The following is a 21,945-nucleotide window of genomic DNA, read 5'->3' as shown; positions in this document are numbered from 1 at the left end:
GTTCACTCCCCAGATGGTTGCAATGGCCAGGGATGGGCCACGTGCAAGCCAAGAGCTTCATCCAGATCTCCCACATGGGTGGTGGGACCCAAACACTTGGGCCACTAGTGCTGCTTTTCCCAGGCCATTAGCAGGAAGCTGGATTGGAAGTGAAGCAGCCAGGACACGTAGCCACACTCATATGGTGGCTTCGCCATTCATGCCACAATGCTGACACCAACAATGATTTTTCTACTCTTATAAGCTATTCATTTTGGGGCTGGTATTGTGGTACAGCCTGTTAAACTACTACCTGTGACGCCAGTATGAGTGCTGGTTCAAGTATACCTGCTCCACTTCTTACCCAGCTCCTGCTAGTATACCTGCAAAAAGTAGCAGAAGATGGCCCTAGAACTTGGGCCTTGCCACCCATGTGGGAGACCCACATGAAGCTCTTGGTTCCTGGCTTTGGCCTGGCCCAGTCCTGACTATTGCAGCCATTTGGGGAGTGAAGCAGCAGATGGAAGATCTCTCTCTGTCTATCTATCTCTGACTCCACTTTTCAAATAAATAAATGAATCTTTTTAAAATATTCATTTTACCAGCAAACAAGAAAGTCAAATTGTATAATATGTGTGTGTGTGTGTGTATCTTTAATCAACATTTAATTATGAATACAACTAACTTTTTACATCAAATTTGCCAATATCTATTTTGGTAGCATGTGATCTGCATAAATAAGTAATACAGTAGGAAGCTATTCTTTTGAACTGAACACTTCTGTCCAAAGCTCTACAACTCAACTAAGACAAAAATTAAAGTATCCATTAGAAATATCACTATTGGAATCTGAATGTCCATAAACATTTCCATTTTATCAATGACTAAAACCACTGAATTAAAATAAGAATCCCACAGTGTTAATAACAGAAGATAGGCATATTGAACCTATCCTTCAACTCACCCAGCACTAAGCTTCAAACTATATTTACCATGATATATGCAGGAACAAGAACAAATTAATTAAAAGACCTGCGATATAACATGTAAGAAACAGATTGCAAGTAGTCAAAACTCTACTAAATATTTGCTGTTAAATCACATTACTCTTGTGTGTCAAAGATACTCCAAATTGGAAGAAAACAGTAACAGTTGGTAGAATTCACCCCTCCTTTTTTAGTTAATACATGAAAATGGATCAACATTCAAAACAAGACAAGGAGTTATACTTTGAAAAATGTCACAGCCGCCTCTCTCCAGGCATTAGAGTTTTGAACAGAGAGGCTGGCTAAATGAAGCAGAGGCCAAAAGTGACAGCTTTACTGCCTCCCATTATTCCCTTCATTATTTTTGGGTGAAACAAGAAGTGTTATTTTCACTTTCCCCCTTGCATGTCTGTTGGCCACAGAGCTTTGTCAGTAGAATGCTTTTGTCAAAAAGAACATGGTCTACAAGCTAATGAGCTTGGAGGAGGACAGCGGGACAGTGGAGGAGGTCTGAGTTGCAGTTCTTGCACAGATCTGAGCTTAGGAAAGTCAGGTAACACCTGAGCCTGTTTCCAAATCTGGAAAAGAAAATGGCAGCACTATGCAATACATAGGTCTAAGACTCTGGAATTTTAGCCAACTCAACCATGGCTATTATAAGTGTAAGTTTGTTAGAAACCAGGCCAATCTGTCAGCCAAGCTTCTGCTGGATGGTGCTTTTATTGCTCACCTTATCTTGGGGTAAACCAATGGCACGCATGAAGAAGCTCAACTCTAGTTTATTGGCTACACAAAGTGCAGGACGATAAATCTGTCTGAAGCCTTTTGGTCCCTACGCCTCTCAGTCACACTGAGATGTGCTACCCCTTGGTTGAGCATCTATTGGGTCCCCACTAACACATGATCCCAGAGGGTTTTCAAGATGTTCTAGGAGTTCAGCCAGTGCATGGAAGCATTCAGGGGCTGCTCCTATAAATGCTGCCTTGTGAACTATTATCCAATATTATGAGAGTATCTATGAGAGATTTTATTTTTCTGACACAAAGTGCTGTGAGTTATGAGGTTAAACAGACACCACCCTTATCAGACCATCTCCACGTCCAGAGCAAAGCAGACACAATGAAATCACCATCATTGATTTTGAACAATGGAAATTGTAATCCCCTACCCAGGGGCCATATTTTGTGTGTATGATTTACGGGGGAACATCTGAACACACTCAACCTACAGTCTCTTTGCTGTCCTTTCAGATGTGACTGTGTTAGCTGAGGTTTCTGCACACACACGTCTACAAAGAACAACCACAAAAGATATAGACTCCATCACAAATTTTGCTTCAGTATCTGGGGATTTGTCTTTTCCATTATGAGAACGGTGATAGTCTGTGATATGCCAACCACCAGATCTCCAGCACCTATGCATGGGCTTGGCACAACATGTAGAAGATATGTGTTGAAGAAATGATGGGATAAATAGATGAATGAATGAATTAGAACTAAGCACTGTCTAAATTAGAGCACAAATTTCCAGGTTATCTTATTCTGGCTATATCATGGCTCTGAAGTTTTCATGGCTTTTGGGTGACTTTATAACTCTATAAATTATAAATAACTAATAGCCTTATAAAATAATGCCAAGTCTGAAAGCGCACAGTGCCTAAGATGTCACCCCACTTACAAATTAACAAGCTACTGGTAGGTACTTGGCTCAGTAGTTAAGACAGTGCTTGGTGCACCCACATTCCCTTTCAGAGAGCCTGGTTTGAGTCTCAGCTACTCAGCTTCCTACGAATGCAGACCCTGTGAGGCAGCAGGTGATGGCTCACATCTTTGGCTCCCTGAAACCTTCGTTTTGAAACCTGAGTTGAATTCTGGGGTCCTAACTACAGCCTGGGCTAACTCTGGCTGATGGGGAGACTGAACCAGCAGATGGAAGATCTCCCTCTGTCTCACTGTGCCTCTCTGCCCCTTTCCTGTCCAATGAAAGGAAAATAACTAATTAAAAAAAAAAAACTCAACAAGTTTTTTGTCACAAAGACAGAGTATATCCACACCCATCCATCTACCACCTATCTACCTATTAGGGTAATCCAAAAAGTTCATGAAAACTAATAAAATAAGAAATTTAATTTAGTGTAAACTTTCTTGAAATTTTGCATATAAGGGTGTCTTAAAAAGTTTGTGGAAGATGCATATTATGAAAAAAAGTGTGCAAAGATCTAAAAAATTTTTGCACCAAGATATCTTTTTATTTAAGGAATTTACTAATACATTAGATTCTCGGAGTCACAGTAAATACATGATAATTACTACAACACAATTCTCATCAACTCTCATTTTAATGTGATTTTATATAGGCAACAGATTCAATGTAGTTCATAGGTACAATTCTAAGAATATAATGATATCCTTCCTTCCTTCCCTCCTTCCTTCCTTGCTTCCTTCCTTCCTTCCTATGTTCCTTCCTTCCTTTCTCTAATTTTTAAGATGACATGTTTTTAATTGACAATATAATCAAAAGCTTAATGTTCCACTGACTAAAGAGGTTAACATGTAAAAAGTAAAAAAGATCGTACTTCAGCAGGAATATAGGCAAGGGTTATAGACAATAATCAAATGACAAGTTGTCAATTTCACTCAAATACCGCAAATTTTAAAATAATCACAGGTCATTAAAACTCTAGAAGTGTGAGAATGAAAAATTATCTTGTATTCCCTCTTTATCCACGAATATCTTGAGATACTGCTGTGTGTATCTTTGCACCGAAGCAGACCGAGAGAGCCTTAGGGTCAGGAGCCATGTAGTCAGAGAGATTCTGAGCAGTGACAACTCTTCACACCCCAACTTGCCATGGGCTGATGCAGTGGGTGCCACAGCAACCCCCGCTGCAAGCCAGCAACGCACAGGACAGGGGCCTCTAAATGAGGAGCCTTGGCGCTTACGGAGGGAAGCTGTCCCTCCTCGTGCGGCTCCCCTCCGTAGAGTGAGAAGAGGGCTTGGGTTCTGCACAAAACAAGGCTGCTCTGAGGAGAGAAGGTGCAAGCCCTTCGGTTTCTATCCCTCTTGGAAAGTGGCCAAGCACATCTGTGCAAGATCAGCCCTTCAAATCTCCAGAGCAGTTCTCTAAATCTGCACAACGCACACACGTTTCATCAGCCTTTAACCGAAGCCCAGCTAACGGTGCAGGAAAAGTCCTGAGTATGGGTGTGACACAACAGCCAAGCCTAAGCAGACTTACGGGTCTCCTTTTGTTTTTTCTTAGAAAGAAAGGCATTGCTTCCTTCCAACAAGTACTATAGACCAGCAGCTTCTACCTGTAGAAGTTCCATGGACCTCGCTCCTCCAGTGGGGAAGAAGCCAGTGTTGTCTCCTTTGCATATTCATTTCAATATCCCTAATGTGTAGATGTTGCTGTTCTTCCGATTTTCTTTTGAACTGGTTGTAACATCTTACCCATGTCTTTATTAATAATGTATCCAACAAAATCTTTAAAATGCATTTTTTAGCTTTTACCTTTTTATCCACATGAGAGTCATGATTTTACTTTTTTTATAAATTATCCTTCACTAGATGCAATGAGAATTGTCAGGCAAGGAGATACAGGGAAATGAATCAGAAGAGATAGCTGAAACAGGCAGAAAAATCTATGAAGTTTAAAAAATGGAATGGTAGCTAGGGCCTATCAGGGCTTCTCCCTGAAGAGATGTCTAATATGAATTGTAAATAAAGCAACTGAGTAATTAAGCACTTGATTTACCTTAGGTTGGCTGCTACTTTTTAGTGCGATAACAGTGTAAAGGAAAAAAAAAAAAACATGCTGTTTAAGCAACAGAGCTGCAAAGCTTGTGTTGCTTCCAGCTTAATACTGAGGGTGATGGATGCGATAAAGACCGTAGGCGCAGGTTGGAAGTGCTGTGTCGAGGAAAGCAGAGGCTAGCACTGAGGAGCAACACTTGCTGTAAACAAGGCTGCCTCGGAGTGATGACAGTCAGTATTAGCCCTCAGCACTATGAAGAAGGCTTTATTACTGCAATCTCCAAAGTAAGAATAACTATGCTATTTGGAATCTTACGCTCTGCAGCCTTCTCATCTATGGCCTTGGGAGTTCCTCTTTTGGATTCCCATGAGGGACGAGGTAATAATTCAGAGACCCAGGCCTTGCTCTGTGAACTTACTGAATCAGGAAAACCACACTCAGGGATGCTGGCAGGTGCAGTGGGAAGGGATGAGTTTAACTCCCAGAATTTTCGTTTTCACCCAAGTCTGAAAGCCACCGTCCAAGCTCTCATCTGTGTCTCCCCACAGAAGGCATCCTCCTGACAATGCAGTGTTTGGTAATGAGAAATTTGTTGAACAGAAAACTATCTCATTCTATTTAAAAAAAAAAAAAAAAAACAATGAATTTAGCACAGAGAAAAAAGCAGCCCAGTGCATCTCAACGGGGACCGCCATGGGGATTCATCTTACCCTAATTATTCTTAAATTATATTTTGAATATTCTGTTTACAAGGAAATTTCAGCCTCTAATACAATTTAGGAAATCATTCACTCAGAATAGAGAGGTTTTTATTTGACCCATTTAGCTTATATTGCTTAGAGGTGTTTTGATATATATGGACTAATTGGACACCAGTGCTACCCTAACTGGATTTTTGTTCAAAGTCCCACATTGGCAAGCTGCTGATTCAGCATCCTGTCTGAATTTCCCAGTGGTTTCACTTGATTTATGTAACTGGAAGATCTACTATGGGCTGTGAGCAATGAGACATTGATACAAGGTAGCCCTTCCTAATAGGGAAAACTCACTGGCTGTGACCAAAGGGACCAAGGAGTCAGATCTTGATGTGCCCCTGCCAGTGTTCTCAAACCGGCTCCACTCGCTCTGCCTGAGCCCTGGGTTCCTCATTTGCAAGACCGGATCAGGAGGAGAGCTTCAAGCTGCATACAGCACGTGTTTCTCACGGGGATTCTTACACTCTGCGGTTGTCACATAGGTTTCAATTTTCCAGAGCTTCTGGACCCTCTCAGCTGTCTCTGGATGTCTGTGTCTCTTCCTTCAACATCTTACAGATGCAATTCAGTGATTTACACGTGGCCCATAAATTACTGGATTTTTAGCCATAGTAGACACACACGTGAGAGACAGACGGGACACCGTGAGTCCTTGCTATGAGTACATCCTCGTGAATTATGAACACACACATTTGCTAAAATCGATTTGCTGCCCCAATGCTTGTGCAGTCATTTGTGGACATGCACAGAGAAGCTCAGATTGGGATCCCTAAAACACATGTTCCCAGCTCAGGTTGAACAAGGGGATGCTCAGTCTCTCTGTGTTAGCTCTCGTACAATAAACAAATGTCCTGTGTATTGCATCTTGGTGCTTCTAGTTGGTGATTTTGCTGTTTACAATGGCCCCTGGACAGGACTGAAGTGTTATCTCACAAACTTAAATACACAGAGCTGTGATGTGCTTCCAAGACAAGACCTATCTGTTAGATAAGCTTTGCTCTGCCCTGAGTTCCAATGCTGTTGGACATATGTTCGATGTTAATTAATCAATAATATGCATTAAATAAACTGTCTCTGACCTGTAGCACTCATAAAACACAGTTAGGTATTGATCAGTTGATGAGAACATTGCAACTAGAAGTTTGCAGTAACCTCATCTTTCTGTATTTCCCTTTGGAGTGATGGCTCAGGATGTGCTAATGCAGTTCTTTGTAGATACTTTATAGAACATAACTACTGTCAATAACTAGAATTACTCTGTGTGTGTGTGTTTCATAAGGCTTCAAAGACTAGCAATGATTATTGTCTTAGAGACAACTCATTTTCCTAATCAAAATTGGGTAGAACAGGTGTCTGCAAGAAGCTCAGGATGCCTTTGTTGGACGCAGGATTCACAGTCGCAGGGGCAAGTGGTGAACTGTCACTCATCATCTGATCTCTCTATCTGTAAACGAATTTGATCCTCACATTCATATTTTATATTAGCAGCATGATCCTTTTTTTCTCTTTAAAGTCTTTTTGCACTTAAAATGTTTGCTTTTCACATAATTGAGTAGTCTATGCATACTAGAGTTTGAGAACCCGAAGTTTGAAACGTCCCAAATAGGGGTATCTACAAGGGTCCCTTGGAAAGATTAAGAAGTTGCGTTCATTTTCCCATCGCAGCCACTGAGTCAGAACCTCTTGGGGGCTGTCTGGGAACCTGCATTGTGCAGAAAGGGGATGGACTAAGGAGACAGGCGTGTGGGCCCATCATTTGTTTTAGGTTGCTCTGGCATACAGAGTCCTCAATGTATGCGGAAGCAGATGGAATCCACCGAGCTGTGCACTACGAAAAATCTCAACAGTAATTTCCCCCTAAAAATCAATGACCCCGAACTTAACCACCAGTGCAGTTGCTAGAATTGCTCGTTAGCCCGAAGGAATCGTTGCCCCCATATCCTACGGCCTCCGCAGCGCCTCCCCTGAACAACATCATCAATTCCAACCGGAGAAGGTTCCTAGCTTTCCCCGCAAAACTGTGGCTCACATCTCAAACAACGGCAATCCAAACACTGCAGCTACCCAAGCCTAGAACTCAGGAGCTGCGTTTGGATCCTTCAGCTTTCTCAGACCGCACAAGTATTCAGAAAGCCAATGCAACCTCCGTACCCTATGTACACTGCAGGAAACCATCATCATCTGCTGGTCTCTGCACTCCTGCGTTACCAAAAAAACTTAAAGCAGGTTCCCAGCGCCTTTCCACCCCAGCTCCCACGTAGCCATTTCCCAGCCCACGAACAACTGTGATCCCACCACAGGGAGCCAGGCTGCTTTCCACTATTGCTTAAGACTCGACAACATCTTCTCATGTCGCTCAATCCTCTGACTCCTCCTCGCTCTGTCCCACCACCACGTGACATTGGCCTCCCTCATGATTCTCCACTTGCTCGTCCGTCATACTCCAGCTACCCAAGCTTCAGGGTTTGTTACATTTCCGAACATATTTGGCCAGATTGCCTGCTTCCAGACTTAGCGCTTGCTGGATTCTCCACCTACAAGCTTGTTTCTCCAACTATTCACTGCCCGGTCTTCAGGAGCAAATCTTGCTCTGTAACACCTCCAGCGTCCATTTAACATTGTCATTTCGCTTTTGCTTCCTCCCATGAAATATTGACTTCCTAACACAGCACTGCCCAGGGTTCCAGAGCTGTGTGATTTACGTATTTCCTGCTAGCCACAGGTGGTGATGGGGCACTCAAAACATGGCCAAGGAAACAGAAGACCCCAACATTTAATTCCACCTTATTTCGATGAAACTGGCTAAATTCATATTTGATTTTTCATGTATTGAAATTCACTTAATTTTCTAATGAATTTTAATCAAGTTAGAATGTAAATAAGTACTTGTTGCAGGCAGATACTACAATGAACAGCCCAGTTGATCTAGAACCCTTTTTGTTTATCAGGTTGAGGAAGGAATCAATATTTTTCTTTTTTGGTGCTTATAGATAATTTCTCCCAGCACCATTAGTTGAAGAAAAAAAATCATTCGTTCACTGCTGGCTAATGCCACCTTGAGAGCTAATGAATTACCAGTATCTGAGTGATTCTGTTTAAACATTCTCTATTCAGTTTCATTGTTCTATTTGTTTTTCTTTGAGTCAAATACACCCTTGTTTTACTTAGTCTAAAAGTATAAACTTTTTATTTCTGGTAGTGTTGAGTTCCTTCAATTTGTTCTCCAAGGTTAGTGTGGCTTTTTTTCTTGTTCCTTTTTTTTTACTTACAAAGTTTGGAATCTGCTTGCCTATTTTCAACAAAATAATCCTACCCACACACACACATTTTGCAACAATTTTGATCTAGATTTGCACCAAATCAATCTCCAGTTCGGAAACAAAGACATTATACAATGTTGACTCTTCTAGTAAATGAAAATTTTACATTGCTTCAATTATTGGGGAGTTTAACTGATCTAAAATGCATTTTTTTAATTTATTTATTTGACAGGTAGAGTTACAGACAGTGAAAGAGAGAGAGAGACAGAGAGAAAAGTCTTCCTTTTCCACTGGTTCACCCCCCCAAATGGCCACAATGGCCGGGGCTGCGCAAATCTGAAGCCAAGAGCCAAGTGCTTCTTCCTGGTCTCCCAGGCGGGTGCACAGCCCAAGCACTTGGGCCATCCTCCACTGCTTTCCCAGGCCACAGCAGAGAGCTGGACCAGAAGAGGAGCAACCGGGACTAGAACCCGGCACTCATATGGGATGTCGGCGCCGCAGGCAGAGGACCAACCTAGTGTGCCACGGCGCCAGCCCCCTAAAATGCATTTTGTACTGATATATATAGAAGCCTCACAAATCTTTCATTAGACTTACTACATGTGTTTGAGATTCTTGATGCTACTGAAAATATAACCTTCCAAATAGTCATTCTCTAATTTCTTATTAGTGGTATATACAAATAAAATTAATCTTATACTAATTTAATATTCAGTGATAACCCTAAATTTAATCATTTATTTGTAGGTTGTTACGGATATTCTTAATAAATAACCTGGTTATCTCTGAATAATGAGAATAGCAGTTTTTCTTTTTAATACTTACATTTTTCAGTTCTTTCCCTTGCTTTATTGCACTGGCTAGAATCTCCAATTCAGTGTGGAAGTGAGTGGTGTTAATGCTAACAATAGAGGAAAACTTTTAATAGTTTATCATAAACTATGATATATGCCATAGGGATTTTTGTGTGTATTCTTTATCAAATTAAGAAAATTCCCTTCCACTAGTAATTTAGTGAATTTTTCTTTTTCATAATGCATGGATATTGAATGTAATCAAAAACAGTTTCTATGACAATTTTTGTAAATCTATGTATGTAAAAAACTCAATAATAAAAATAAACTTCACGTTTTCAAATATTTCAAAAGTACGTATCTTTTTTTTTTTTTTTCAAAAAAATGCCTATACTTTTTATTGTGGGGCATATTAGGACATTTTTATTGTTCAATTTGCTATGAATATCACATGCAGAGAGGAATGAAAATATTACAAATCATGTAAATCATTATCATTTAACTATTTTTAAAGATATTTTTCAGTTTTACTGAATTGTATACATTTTAATCAAATGGAAAACTAGGCTAACTTTCCACTTATTTCATTTTAATTTTGTATAAATAAAGCATTCATGAAAACTGAACTGTTGAATGAAAGTGGATTTACTCACCAGTCATATTGCAATAGAGAAGGAACGGTCCCAGGGGACCACTTCCGTCCGCATCTATGTAGTAAAACCCCGAAGTATTTCCTCGGTGCTTGTAGGCTTCACAGGACTGCTCATAGATGGCTGCAGAAAAAGCAAATCGTCATCAACACACGAGTAGGACACGAGCGTCTTCCATCTCAGTGTGGCCACATAATCTCTGATTCTTTAACATTTTACATTACACGTTACTGATCAGGAGAAAAGGTAAAAATACTTTAAAACAATACTCATCACAGTAAAGTGGTTTTCAGGGGAAGAGGGAAAGGGTGGTATTTTATTACTTTTTATCACTAAAGTAAAATGAGCTAACTTTGTAAAAATGGAAATTTAGCATATTTTTACATTGCAAAGAACAAGGAAAGGGAAGGTTGGTGTTTAAATGTTAAGACCTTCTAAGAATAATGTGATGTCTTGTCTTATGACATCTGCTTTGGAAGTTTTAATTCTAGGATCACCTTGCGGTAATCTAAGGTCTGAAGCACACTGGTGCAGCCTCCTTAAACGATCTGCTGCTATCCAATAATTAAACAATAGGAAACTTCAGATGGCATTGTAACTATATTCCTATCTCACATGAAACTAGCTATAGATAAAACGCTTTTTTTGTAAAACAAATAAGATTAGCAAAGCTCCTCATCAATGATTTTTAAAAGTCGTTTACAAAAGAAATGTTCACTAATTCTCTATAGTGAGAATTCAAGATAATTAAAATTCAATGCAGAAAAAATATTTCTATGAAATACGTCCCTGAAATAGTTTCCATTTGCTTGGAACTAAAACTAGGCATTTATTATATAATTGTACAAGGTTTGAAAAATCACCTATCTATGACGCTTACTTCTCTTGAACACTTAGCCAAACGTACTAATAGCTTCCATTAAGCTTTTTATTCTGTGGAATCAGAGATAAAAAATCTATTCTTCCTTGAATATATTTCAAATTTGTATGATTACATTAAGGAGTAACTTGAAATAATGTGGCTAATGTGTTCAATGCCACAAAAATTTGAAATCACCATATCAATATATTTCCCCATTCCTCCACAAACTGATGGCTTTATTTTGTTCCTATTATAGATTACAAACATGTAAGTCCAGGTATAAACTGTCTTTGTCACATTTATATTTTATACCCTCATGTGGACATACAAAAATGGTTACTTTACATATATTCCTATATGACTTAGCACAAATGCCTTGAAAGAGATTGGCAGGATGTGAACTTTGAGGCAGGGACTGATATTAGAAAGAATATGTGAGTACAGTAGAAAGGACGTTTGCTTTATGTATATTGCTTGACATTTTATAACATGAGTGTTAAGTGTATTTTTCCTAATAAAATAATTTAAAATCTCCACCTTCCCCCTTGATAGCTGATAACCAAGTTTGCCATCGTGGCCCCATTTCTTACAATGGTCAATGATAAAAACCTTCAACTATATTGTACTATCTGCTTAAGATCCTAATAAGTTGATTACTGGATCCAATTGTGAGCCACAAATGAAAATCTCTTTTTTTATTTATCCCCTAATTCCCTCCTCAGAGATATTTGTGTTTGCATTTAAATCTAGCCATTGACACCAATTTAAAACAACCAATTAAGCAATTCAAACACATACAATAACTTTCTGCTTCAAGTTAGCCATGACAATGGGAATAATGGAAGATATAAAAAATTAAAATACACTCTCCCTCCATTAGTTGGGTGACCTGAGTCAACTAACTTAGCCTTGAATTACAGGTCAAGTATGGTTTTATCACCAGTAAACATTCTTCATAAAATCTTCACAGGCACTCAGATATATACAATTGATGCCTGCCTAGAAAAGACCTTGCCTGCAGTGGCAGGGCCAGGAGAGTCTCTGATCACAGCCTCTTTATCCCTGAAGCAGGGCTTGGAGCCCAGGGTTCAATCTCAACTCTGCAGGGATACAAAGGAATGTGCAGTATAAAAGACCAAGGGTGAAAGACTGATGACCACATACCTAACACTCATGCCTTAAGTCCAGGCTACATAGGATAGTGCAATAAGGCAAAAGGCTCACAAATGCCAGGAAAAATATGAACAATGACAAGCACATTGGTCTTCCCATTACATATACTGCCCAAGTGGACAACAAGATGACGTGAGCTTCATAACACATGCAAGCATTGCATTAGACAAATGCATGGTTCATCACACAGGGAAGGGGCATTGGTTAGATTCCAGGCTCCATAGCGGGCTTTCCCATCTCAGTCACTTAAGTATCCTTGGAAAAGTTGATTGACATCTCTCTATCACCGCACTACTAACTGGGGATTATTGTACATACTTTTTAGGGTGGCTATCAGAGTCAAGGAAGTTGGGGTATATGATAACAAACATTTGGAAAATATTCAATAAATGAATCATTACGATCAAGAGAACTATTATCTACCCCCTCATGCTCATCACTCTCATGGAACTCTCCCCAACCTGAGACTTAATATGTTGAAACCTAATTCCCAATGGGGAGGTATTTGGAGGGGGGTGGGCTTTGGGAGGTGATCAGGTCGTGAGGATAAAGATCTCATCATTGGCACTGTTGTTGCTGTAAAAGAGGCCCAAGAGAGGCACTGCCTTGCACCATATGAAGACAGCGGGAAGATAGCATCTAGGAACCAGGAAGCAGGCATCAAATCTGCCCCGTGAATCTTGGACTTCATCCTCCAATACTGTGAGAAATGAATTTCTGTTGTCTGCAACCCACTCAGTATGGGATTTTGTTACAGCTGCCCAAATGGTCGAAGGCATCTAATCCTCCTTGGTGTGAATCTCCAAACCTCAAGCTAACCCTGCCTCAATCCATCCAGCACTGTTTCTGAGAATTTCTTTGTTTAATTGTATCAAGAATTAGCGTTTAGCAACTGATCATATTTCCACTTATATCACACCTTCTAGAATGTTGGTCCAAGTAAGGTACCAGAACAAGATGGTCATGTGTTCTGTATTTTCTTTTTTTTTTTTTTTTAACCCTTAGCTACTTCTGAGTTCTTCATGTGCTTCGCCCTTTTCCAGATGTCCTACTCTTTCAGTTTCTGTGTTGCTTCTGTAAACGACTTTAATTACTTTACAAAATGAGGTGCACATTAAAAATAAACTAGAAACCAACTGGCTGCTAAAACTCAGGGTTGCCTGTTCCAGTCCAGGACTGCACCTAGCTGGACAGATGGACGCGCATCTGGAAAGGGAAATGGAACAAGGAAATCACCACAGAGCCAGAACAAGTGGCGTGATTGGCTTACAGTTATGGCAAGTGGCTCCTCTGTACGCCGTGCCTGTACAGTTACAGTGGAAGGTGTTCCAGGACTGAGAGCACTCACCACCATGTTCACAATAGTTGGGCAAACACCTAAAGGAAGGCGCAGATACAATCACCATGGTTCATACTTAGATGTCATAAAGCACCAATCATTCATGCATGGTCAGATGGAGGAAGGATACGAACCTTAGCCCAGAGTGACTTTCACATGACTAATGATTAGTCAGTCTGATGTAAAGGTACGTTAATAACAGAACCAAACCTTAGATCAATGCACGCATCAGGTTTCAACCAGTTCTCGGGTAGTTACGACTGCTGAATTCTCAACATATCTCACTAGATCAGAGCCCCTTGTTTTCCCGAAGTGACTGGACACAAACTCAGTATGTTGCCAAGAGTATTGACAACTCACATGAAATAACATTCTATCACACTGAGTTACTACATTGTTTGGATATTTAAAGGAAGAGAGAACAAAAAGAGGAGGGTGTTACGGTGCAGCAGGTTAAGCCTCTCTTTGGATGCCTGTGCCTTGTATCACAGAGCTGGCGCTGAGTCCCCCTCCGCTTCCCATCCAGCTTCCTGCTAATGTGACTGGGAAGACAGCAGATGATGGCCCAAGTAGTAGGGTCCATGCCACCTATGTGGGAGATATGGGGTAGATTTCCTGGCTCCTGGCTTCAGCCTGGCAGACTCCCAACTGTTCAGGCATTTAAGGAATGAACCAGTAAGTTAAAGATCTCTCTCTCTCTCCCTCCCTCCATCCCTCCCTCCCTGTCTCTCTCTCTCTCTCTCTTTCTCTGTATCTCTCTCCCACACACCATCACCCCACCTTCTCTCTCTGTCATTCTGCCATTCAAATAAATAAAAGGAAAGCAAAGCAGAAAGTGGAAAGGGAGGGTGACCTCACAGCTGGTGGATGCAGCCAGAGATGTAGAAGGAGGCAGAGTCCAGACTCAGGACATCCCAGCACCGTGCAGGGTGCTCTAGGGCAGAGTATCGAACTCCAGGGGCTCCCGGGTTATTTTAAATCTTGAGGACACATAACTGGCACACTTCACATCTGTCAAGCACTGTGGGACTTACCAACTCAAGGTAGCCCAGTTTCAACATCAGATCATAAAATATTCCTTTTAATCACATCTCAGAGATGTTGGATTTTCAATAATTAATAACAAGTAAACCAGTACAATGTGAAATTAACATCAAACAACAAGTGAGCATGGTGGTGTCTGATCTGATTCCAAGCTGCTGTTAATAGTCGTGCAGCGGCCAACAGGTGCATACACCAAAATTATGAAATAATTATGTATAATTAAAAATGAAAAATAATTAAAACACGTATCCTTTTTTTCTGTTTTAATACCTTTTATGCTGTGAATTGATGGCATGAAACATGATTTTATATAGAGAGAGCTAAATGAAGCAAATAAACATATCCGTCATCTCACATAGACCTTTGGCTTGTTTTGTAGCAACAGTGGTTGCTACTCATTGAGCACAGTCTCAGATATAACCAATTTTTATTACTTATTGTCCTCATGTTGTACATTAGATGTCTAGATTCAGAGCAGTTTTTCAAAGAGTAAATTGTTAGGACATAAATACTTATTAAATTGTGCGGACCCACATTACGTTTTAGACAAACGGTTAGGTGTACCTTTTGGCGTGGAGGCACGGTAAAAATGGCTGGGATGCTAAGGATGCCATGGATGGAAAACATTTAGGAAATTGTGCTCCGGCCTCAGCTAGCCCTGCCCAGCTAGGTAGCTTTCACACCTTCTGCCCTCAGCATGACTGAAGCTCCTGGAGTCTCCTGATGCTAGGATCCATCCCTTACAGTGTTTACTTCAAAATTCTTCCCACTGTCAATTCTTCCTTTGTCCTTTTGAGATGTAAATCTCAAAAAACAAAACCAAAACACCTCCAGGCAGGTTTACAACCCAGAAATGCTTCCTTCAGGGAGCTGGGAGCTTGCAGTCTCCCTGTGGCTGAGGGAGGACAGGAGCCTTGGTTCCTCAAGCATCAGCCAGCAATCACCTATGTGGCTTCATTAGCAAATAAATTCTTTTTTTTATTTTTTAAAGATTTATTTATTTTATTTGAAAGTGAGAGTTACACAGAGAGAGAGGAGAGGCAGAGAGAGAGAGAGAGAGAGAGAGAGAGAGAGAGAGAGAGGTCTTCTATCTGTTGGTTCACTTCCCAATTGGCCACAATGGCCGGAGCTGCGCTGATCCAAAGCCAGGAGCCAGGAGCTTCCTCAGGGTCTTACCACACAGGTGCAGGGGCCCAAGGACTTGGGCCATCCTCCACTGCTTTCCCAGGCCATAGCAGAGAGCTGGATTGGAAGTGGAGCAACCAGGACTACAACCAGCGCCCATATGGGATGCCGGCGCTTCTGGACAGGGCGTTAACCCGCTGCGTCACAGCGCTGGACCCAGCAAATAAATTCTGAAATTCATATCTAGACCACTTGTGAACTTTTGAATGTGTTAGGGATGTCTAAGAACATAGGACACCATGAACTGAGATATGTGGGAACTTGGACCCAAAGAGCCCTGATCGGAATATTGACGCCTTTCAGAATGGAGGATGATAGACATCAGACCACCATGGCTTTAAATGGTCTCATTCATCCAAGACTTAAAAAGTATGGAAACCACAAAACCAGCCAAGAATAGATCCATGATGGGGTTTCTGCCACCTCCTTTATTAAAACTAAGGATGGGCAACTTCTTGTCTTGCTTATAGGATTCTTTGAATTTTAACTGGAAATATAGTTATTGATTTTTGTTGATTATAAAAATAGATGTTCACTGTACAGAAATCAAACAATCCAGATCACAGTCAATCAAAAAATGATAATCCAGAAGACATGTCAGTTACAATCTCATTAGGTAGAAGTTACCACTACACATGCATATGCATGGACACCCATTCATCAATATAATCATAGTCAATGCTATTTTACAATTCGTGTGTTAAGGATTTAAAAATAAATAATGGCCATCTTTCCAAGCCCAGTAAGTTTATATATATTTTAGTAGTTTTATAGATTTGCAAGAAACCATTTAAAGCAAATGTACCCTGACTTATTTAATTTTTAATCACTTCAAATCAATGGCAATGTAGAGAAAAAGATTTTAAATTACTAAAACGATAAGAATCCCAGAGGTAACCAAACAGAGAAGGACACAGAAGGCTCTTCATTTAGCAAACCTCAAGCCATGTTTTTGAGAGGTCGGTATGAGGGCTTTGCCTAAAATCCAAAGAATGCATCTTTACTGTGATCCAAAAAGAATGCACCCTTCGTTACTATGATCCATGCACCATTTCTATCTGATCTGCTTCTGAAAGTCTAACAAAGCATTCTCCTGCTTCTGACTAGGTTTTCCGCATTCTAGTGGAAATATGAGAGACTGAATTGTGAGCTTTATTGCAATTCATTATAGGGTAATGTTTGACGATAGGAGCCTACTACAGTGTATCTTGTAGAGAGAAACGTTCATCCCCACTCTACACAGTTGTATTTTACTCTCTCTCGCTAGTCAATCCAATTCAAGGTCAGATCATCCATCAACCCATTTTTTCTGGCCTCCAAAGCTTTTCCCTTAGACATTTCCATCATGATTTTCATTGCTTGTGAACTTGAACAAATGCAGACATCAACACACCTTAACCTGACGTGATGTGCGAGATTGATTTATCCTGATTCCTGTCCATTCCCATTGACATTTCAAAAGACTTTCACACGATATAGAGGTTGGCCAGAATTAATGATGCTGAAATAGAGTCTGTACACCATCATCACTTGTCAGAAAATAAACAAAGTAAGGTACCTCTGGGTCCCAGCATAAGTTTGAGCAGGGAATTCAAATTTCTTATCTTCATCAGTCTCTGAAATCGGCAGGAACCCTCACTCTGTCTGACTCCCATCTCATAAAAAGAGTTATGGGAGAAGAATAACACCATGATTTGCTTGTCAACTGGCCGAAACACCACATATGAGCCTAAGGGAGGAGGAACACGGGATGGCTGGTGGGCTGCACAGAGAGCAGGACGGGGAGGCAGACTCGACTGGACCTGTGGGAAGGGGGATGTGACGGTAGCCTGAGGCTAGAGCATGAGGACTAAGCAGCAGAAGTGGGTCAAGAGGAGAGCATGATGGAGGCCCAGAGGCTGCGGCTGGGAAAGTCAGGAGCTGGCAGCGGTGGGCGCTGTCACACAGCAGCCTCTCTGTTCTCCACTGGGGTCTCTGGCACTGGGAGGCACAGCACACCCTGCCTTGGGGGAATGACGAGCAGTGTCTGTGGCCAAGATGGGGACCTGCCCCTCCCAGTAGATGTTCTTAGAAAGTTGATGTCAAAAGACAGAGCTGATGGTTTATTCAACAAATGTTCCAGGTCCAAGCAACTTTGCACGTAACATGTGCCCTACCATCTGTTTCCGGTGCTGCAGCCCTGCCTGGTGCCTGCCCTCATCCCTCAGTCACTCCCAGAGGCACTGCCTAAGGAGCAGCACCCTGCGTATCCACAGAGGGGAGGGCAGGGCTTCTGGCTGAAGGCAGGTGTGTGTGTGTGTGTGTGTAAGTGACAGTGTAGATGGAAGGGGGGTGTTGTGTGTAAGGAATGGGGCATGGCTTTATGAGTAGGAAAGCGTCAGGATCTTGTGAGTGTGCAACAAGCTTCTGAGGACCAGAGTGGGCACACAAGAGTGCATTGTGTGAGCGCACCCAAGGGCCATGCATATGTTATTGTACGTGTGCACAGCACATGTGCCTGGCTGTGTGAGTGTGAGCACACGTATCTGTACAGACCCCTTTGTGTGTAGGTTTGACCCCTCTGTAAGTCAGTTACAGTGAAAAAAAAAAAGACTGCATCGTGTCCATTCCAATCAGATTTTTAAATTGTGTTTAATGTTATTGTTTGCTTTTAATTATAGTTTATGAAAACATTTGATGGTATGTTTATTATGCATGGATTAAATATTAACTACCACAAAGGCAACCCTGCACCCGGGGAGGCTGCACAGCAAGGCAGGAGAACACTTCTGGGGGACCTTCCTGGACCAGAGCGCATGGCTTTGGGGCTGGGTTCTGCCTTTTCTCAGCCGAGCCGTCTTGGCCAACTTAACCTCTCCATGCATCTAGCTCCATATTTATAGGCAGTGAGTACAGTGAGAGACAGCTTCTAAGGGCCTTTGTGAGGATTGACGTAAAGAATAATTCACACAGAGTGCTTAGCATAGGGCTTGGTACACAGACTCTTTAAAATCTGTAATGGCCATGGCGTTCCATGGAAGCCCATAATTAAAATACAGTCTTGGTAGTAAAGCATGACTGGCAAGATGATTTAGCTACAGTTGCCTCTGCCCAAACATGGTTTTTAATTATTAGGAACTATTAATTATTTTCAAAATCTCTTGTCCACTACAATTAACTCCCACATCTTGATTTATGCCCTGTACCCAAGCATCTAAGGCAACTGCCAGATCACCCCTACACCTTGGTCAACACCATGGCCCCGAGCTATTCTGCAGGAAGGGTTCTTCTTTATTTTTCCTGCAGAGAAAATGATAACCAGCTACTGCAGGTGCTCATCAGAACAGCTACCAGGTAAGTCCCCTGCCTCACAAAACACCCAACGGTCAGGGTAGCCAAAGCCGGTCTCTGACTTATGGATGGATGGCTGATGATCCATTTTACTATTCAGAGGCCCTCATCTATCGGTTTAATGACACACTTTCACTGCATTTATATCCATCTAAAATTATAGCAGCATCAACATTATCTTTTGTGAATTGGTAGCATGTGTGTGTTCACATAAATAACATAGCCACATGTCCCATATCTAAATTTTATCATTTGAAATACGATGTCTAAAACAAAAGGCATAGATTTCTTATAGACAAGTGAATAGAATCCATTTTCTGTGCAGCAGACGGCAGTGGTAGAGAGCAGAGAGAAATGTTATTTTTATATGAAAATTTCAATCTGCTGCCAGAAGTATGAAAATGGTTCACCGTAGAGCAGCGAGGCTGTCCTTACCTGTCTGAGATGCCGCAGGAGTCTATCAGAAGGTCACTGAAGTTCCCGAGGGACCCCTGCTGCACTGCGATCAGATCCGCCACCTTGCCACCCACAGCAATGAGCCGCATGCACCCCTGGAACCCCCCAGATGGGCTTTTACATTTGGATCCAAAGCTTGCGTCAGGGCAACCTGATGAAACAAAGCAAAGGCAGGACACAGCACAACAAAACAGGAGTCAGTATCATAGCATATTTCATTAGAAAAAGTACAACAAAAGAAAAAAAAAAAGGCAGTTGATTATCCTCTGTATTAAAAGAGGGAAATAAACCCAGTGACGTCATTATTAGTTTGATCTAAGTTAAACATTGCAATTCATACACAGTATTTGTCTTTACTCATATAGGACTCACAGGAACACCAGGGTTATTATAATTATGTGTCAGGATACTAATTTAATAGTTTTTTAAAATATATATATTAGCTCCAGAATCCTAAATATGCCAGCCAGAAGTACTAAAATGTATATATATATAAAGTAAATATAACTTACATTCAGGAACTTAAGATTTTTTTGGACTCCAAAGTTAAGAACAAAAAGGATGAAAAACAGACATTAAAAAAAAAAAACATAAATCAATAGTAGTGAAGTGCTTCTGTCTGTAAAGCTAACTATTTGGAAAAGGAGTAATATTGACTAAGAATAAAATTATCAACTATTTACTGAATTAAATATTTTATTTCACAGGGCCAGTGTTATGGTACAGCAGGTTAGAACACTGGCTTCAATATAGGCATCCCATATGAGCAAGAGTTCAAGTCCTGGCTGCTCCACTTGCGATCCAGCTCCCTGCTAATACACTTGGGAAAGCAGTGGAAGATGGCCCAAATGCTTGAGCTCCTGCCACCCATGAGGGAGACCCAGATGGAGTTCCAGGCTCCTGGCTTAGGCCTGGCCCAGATGCAGCTTTTCCAGCTGTCTGGGGCGTAAACTAGCGAATGGAAGATCCCTCCCTCTCCTCTCTCTCTGGTTCTCCCTTTACTCTCTGATACTCTGCCTTTCTAATCCATAAAATACTATTTTTAAAATAAGTAAATAAATAAATAATTCATTGCCCTACAGAAGAGCCACATACAAATGGATTTTAATAAATCCTAATGACTTAGTGTCGAAATATTTCATTGCTTAATTTTATTTATTCTTTGCCTCTTGAAAAAATTTCACATTTATACTGTTTGTTCTAAGATTTACTTAAGAGTTGCATCTAATTTTTTAATCATAAAGAAATATAATATTAACTATGATTGTCTGGGGTCTAATGATGTTCTAAATGCTTCTCTATCCAAGTGAAATAAATAATTTTATGGTGTATGAACACATATATTACACTTACATATTTTTCATTAATCTTTCTTTGTCGTTATGGTTGTCAACCACCATTACAATTTCAAGGCATAAGGAATGAATCAGCAACTTTTTAATGCCTGTATAAGCCAAGCTAGTTTGGGACCTAGAGATTTTCATTATGATTAAATATTTTAACTATGGATATTTCTCCTTAATGCTTTGTTTTCCTAACAAAACAGATTAACTCAGCAAGTAGAGTCCGGCATTATTATTTAAACTATTATCAAGCATACAGAAATAACTACATTTCCACAGAATGGAGACTTTGAGGTTTCAAATTCAATAAAAGCGATCAAAGCTTTTCTGAGTACTAACTCTCTGTACCCAAGACTTCCCCCATTTCCAGGACTTAGCATTCTTCAGCACCGCAGGACAGGGTTACCCTAACTGTGTTCTAGATCAGTTATCAGCCAATTACGAACATTAAGGTAGAAACTGAAAGGACAATAGCTCCACAGTACCTGGGGGTTAATATAACATGCCAGAAATACAAACAGCTCGCTCATCTCCTTCTTCCCTGGTGGTGATTCTTAATATACCTTAGGCTATTTTGGAATAAAATGAACTGTGCAATTTGCCTATAGGTGGACAAAACTAAGCGAACTTAGGGTCACGGGGAAAAGTTACAGAACTATACAAAGAGCACACTGTCCCATCCGGAGGCACTTCCTATTCCTAGCTACCACATGCAATAAACAAGATGTTCTCAGAACAAAGAAGGGTTCACTCTGTCAGCCTCCGCGGTCTACGGAAGACACAGCTGTGAGTGATTATAATGCAATACGGGAGAGAATTTCAGCACTGAACCCATCAGAGATAAAAGTTCTAAAATAGAAGATTTCTGGAGAATGCTTAATGCTGAACTAATGGATGGATCCATTACTGGAGGCAGCCAGCATGTCAAACACCTTGGAGGCTGACAGATAAATTATCACTGTGTGTCACCACACCACAAGTGGGATGTCGCCTAGACTTCACTGCGGCGCAGCCAGTTCACTGGCTAGATAA

The 21,945-nt window shown here is 40.9% G+C and overlaps 1 protein-coding gene across 6 annotated transcripts in view; it reads right to left on the bottom strand.

Annotated features, from left to right (window-relative positions):
- Positions 1 to 21,945, bottom strand: part of CNTNAP4 (contactin associated protein family member 4) — a 291,034-nt gene that overhangs the window by 73,146 nt on the left and 195,943 nt on the right. For all 6 annotated transcript variants that reach the window (XM_062176397.1, XM_062176399.1, XM_062176403.1 and 3 more), the window contains 3 exons: positions 19,550 to 19,721; positions 13,487 to 13,593; positions 10,185 to 10,304 (listed from right to left, as the gene is read on the bottom strand). In XM_062176397.1, coding sequence (XP_062032381.1) covers positions 10,185 to 10,304; positions 13,487 to 13,593; positions 19,550 to 19,721 — 399 coding nt within the window. The remainder of the gene's footprint in view (positions 1 to 10,184; positions 10,305 to 13,486; positions 13,594 to 19,549; positions 19,722 to 21,945) is intronic.

The sequence above is a fragment of the Lepus europaeus genome, chromosome 19 (genome assembly GCF_033115175.1).
Source record: "Lepus europaeus isolate LE1 chromosome 19, mLepTim1.pri, whole genome shotgun sequence".
NCBI classification, from domain to species: Eukaryota; Metazoa; Chordata; class Mammalia; order Lagomorpha; family Leporidae; genus Lepus; species Lepus europaeus.
This window is presented reverse-complemented; position numbering and strand designations above follow the sequence as displayed.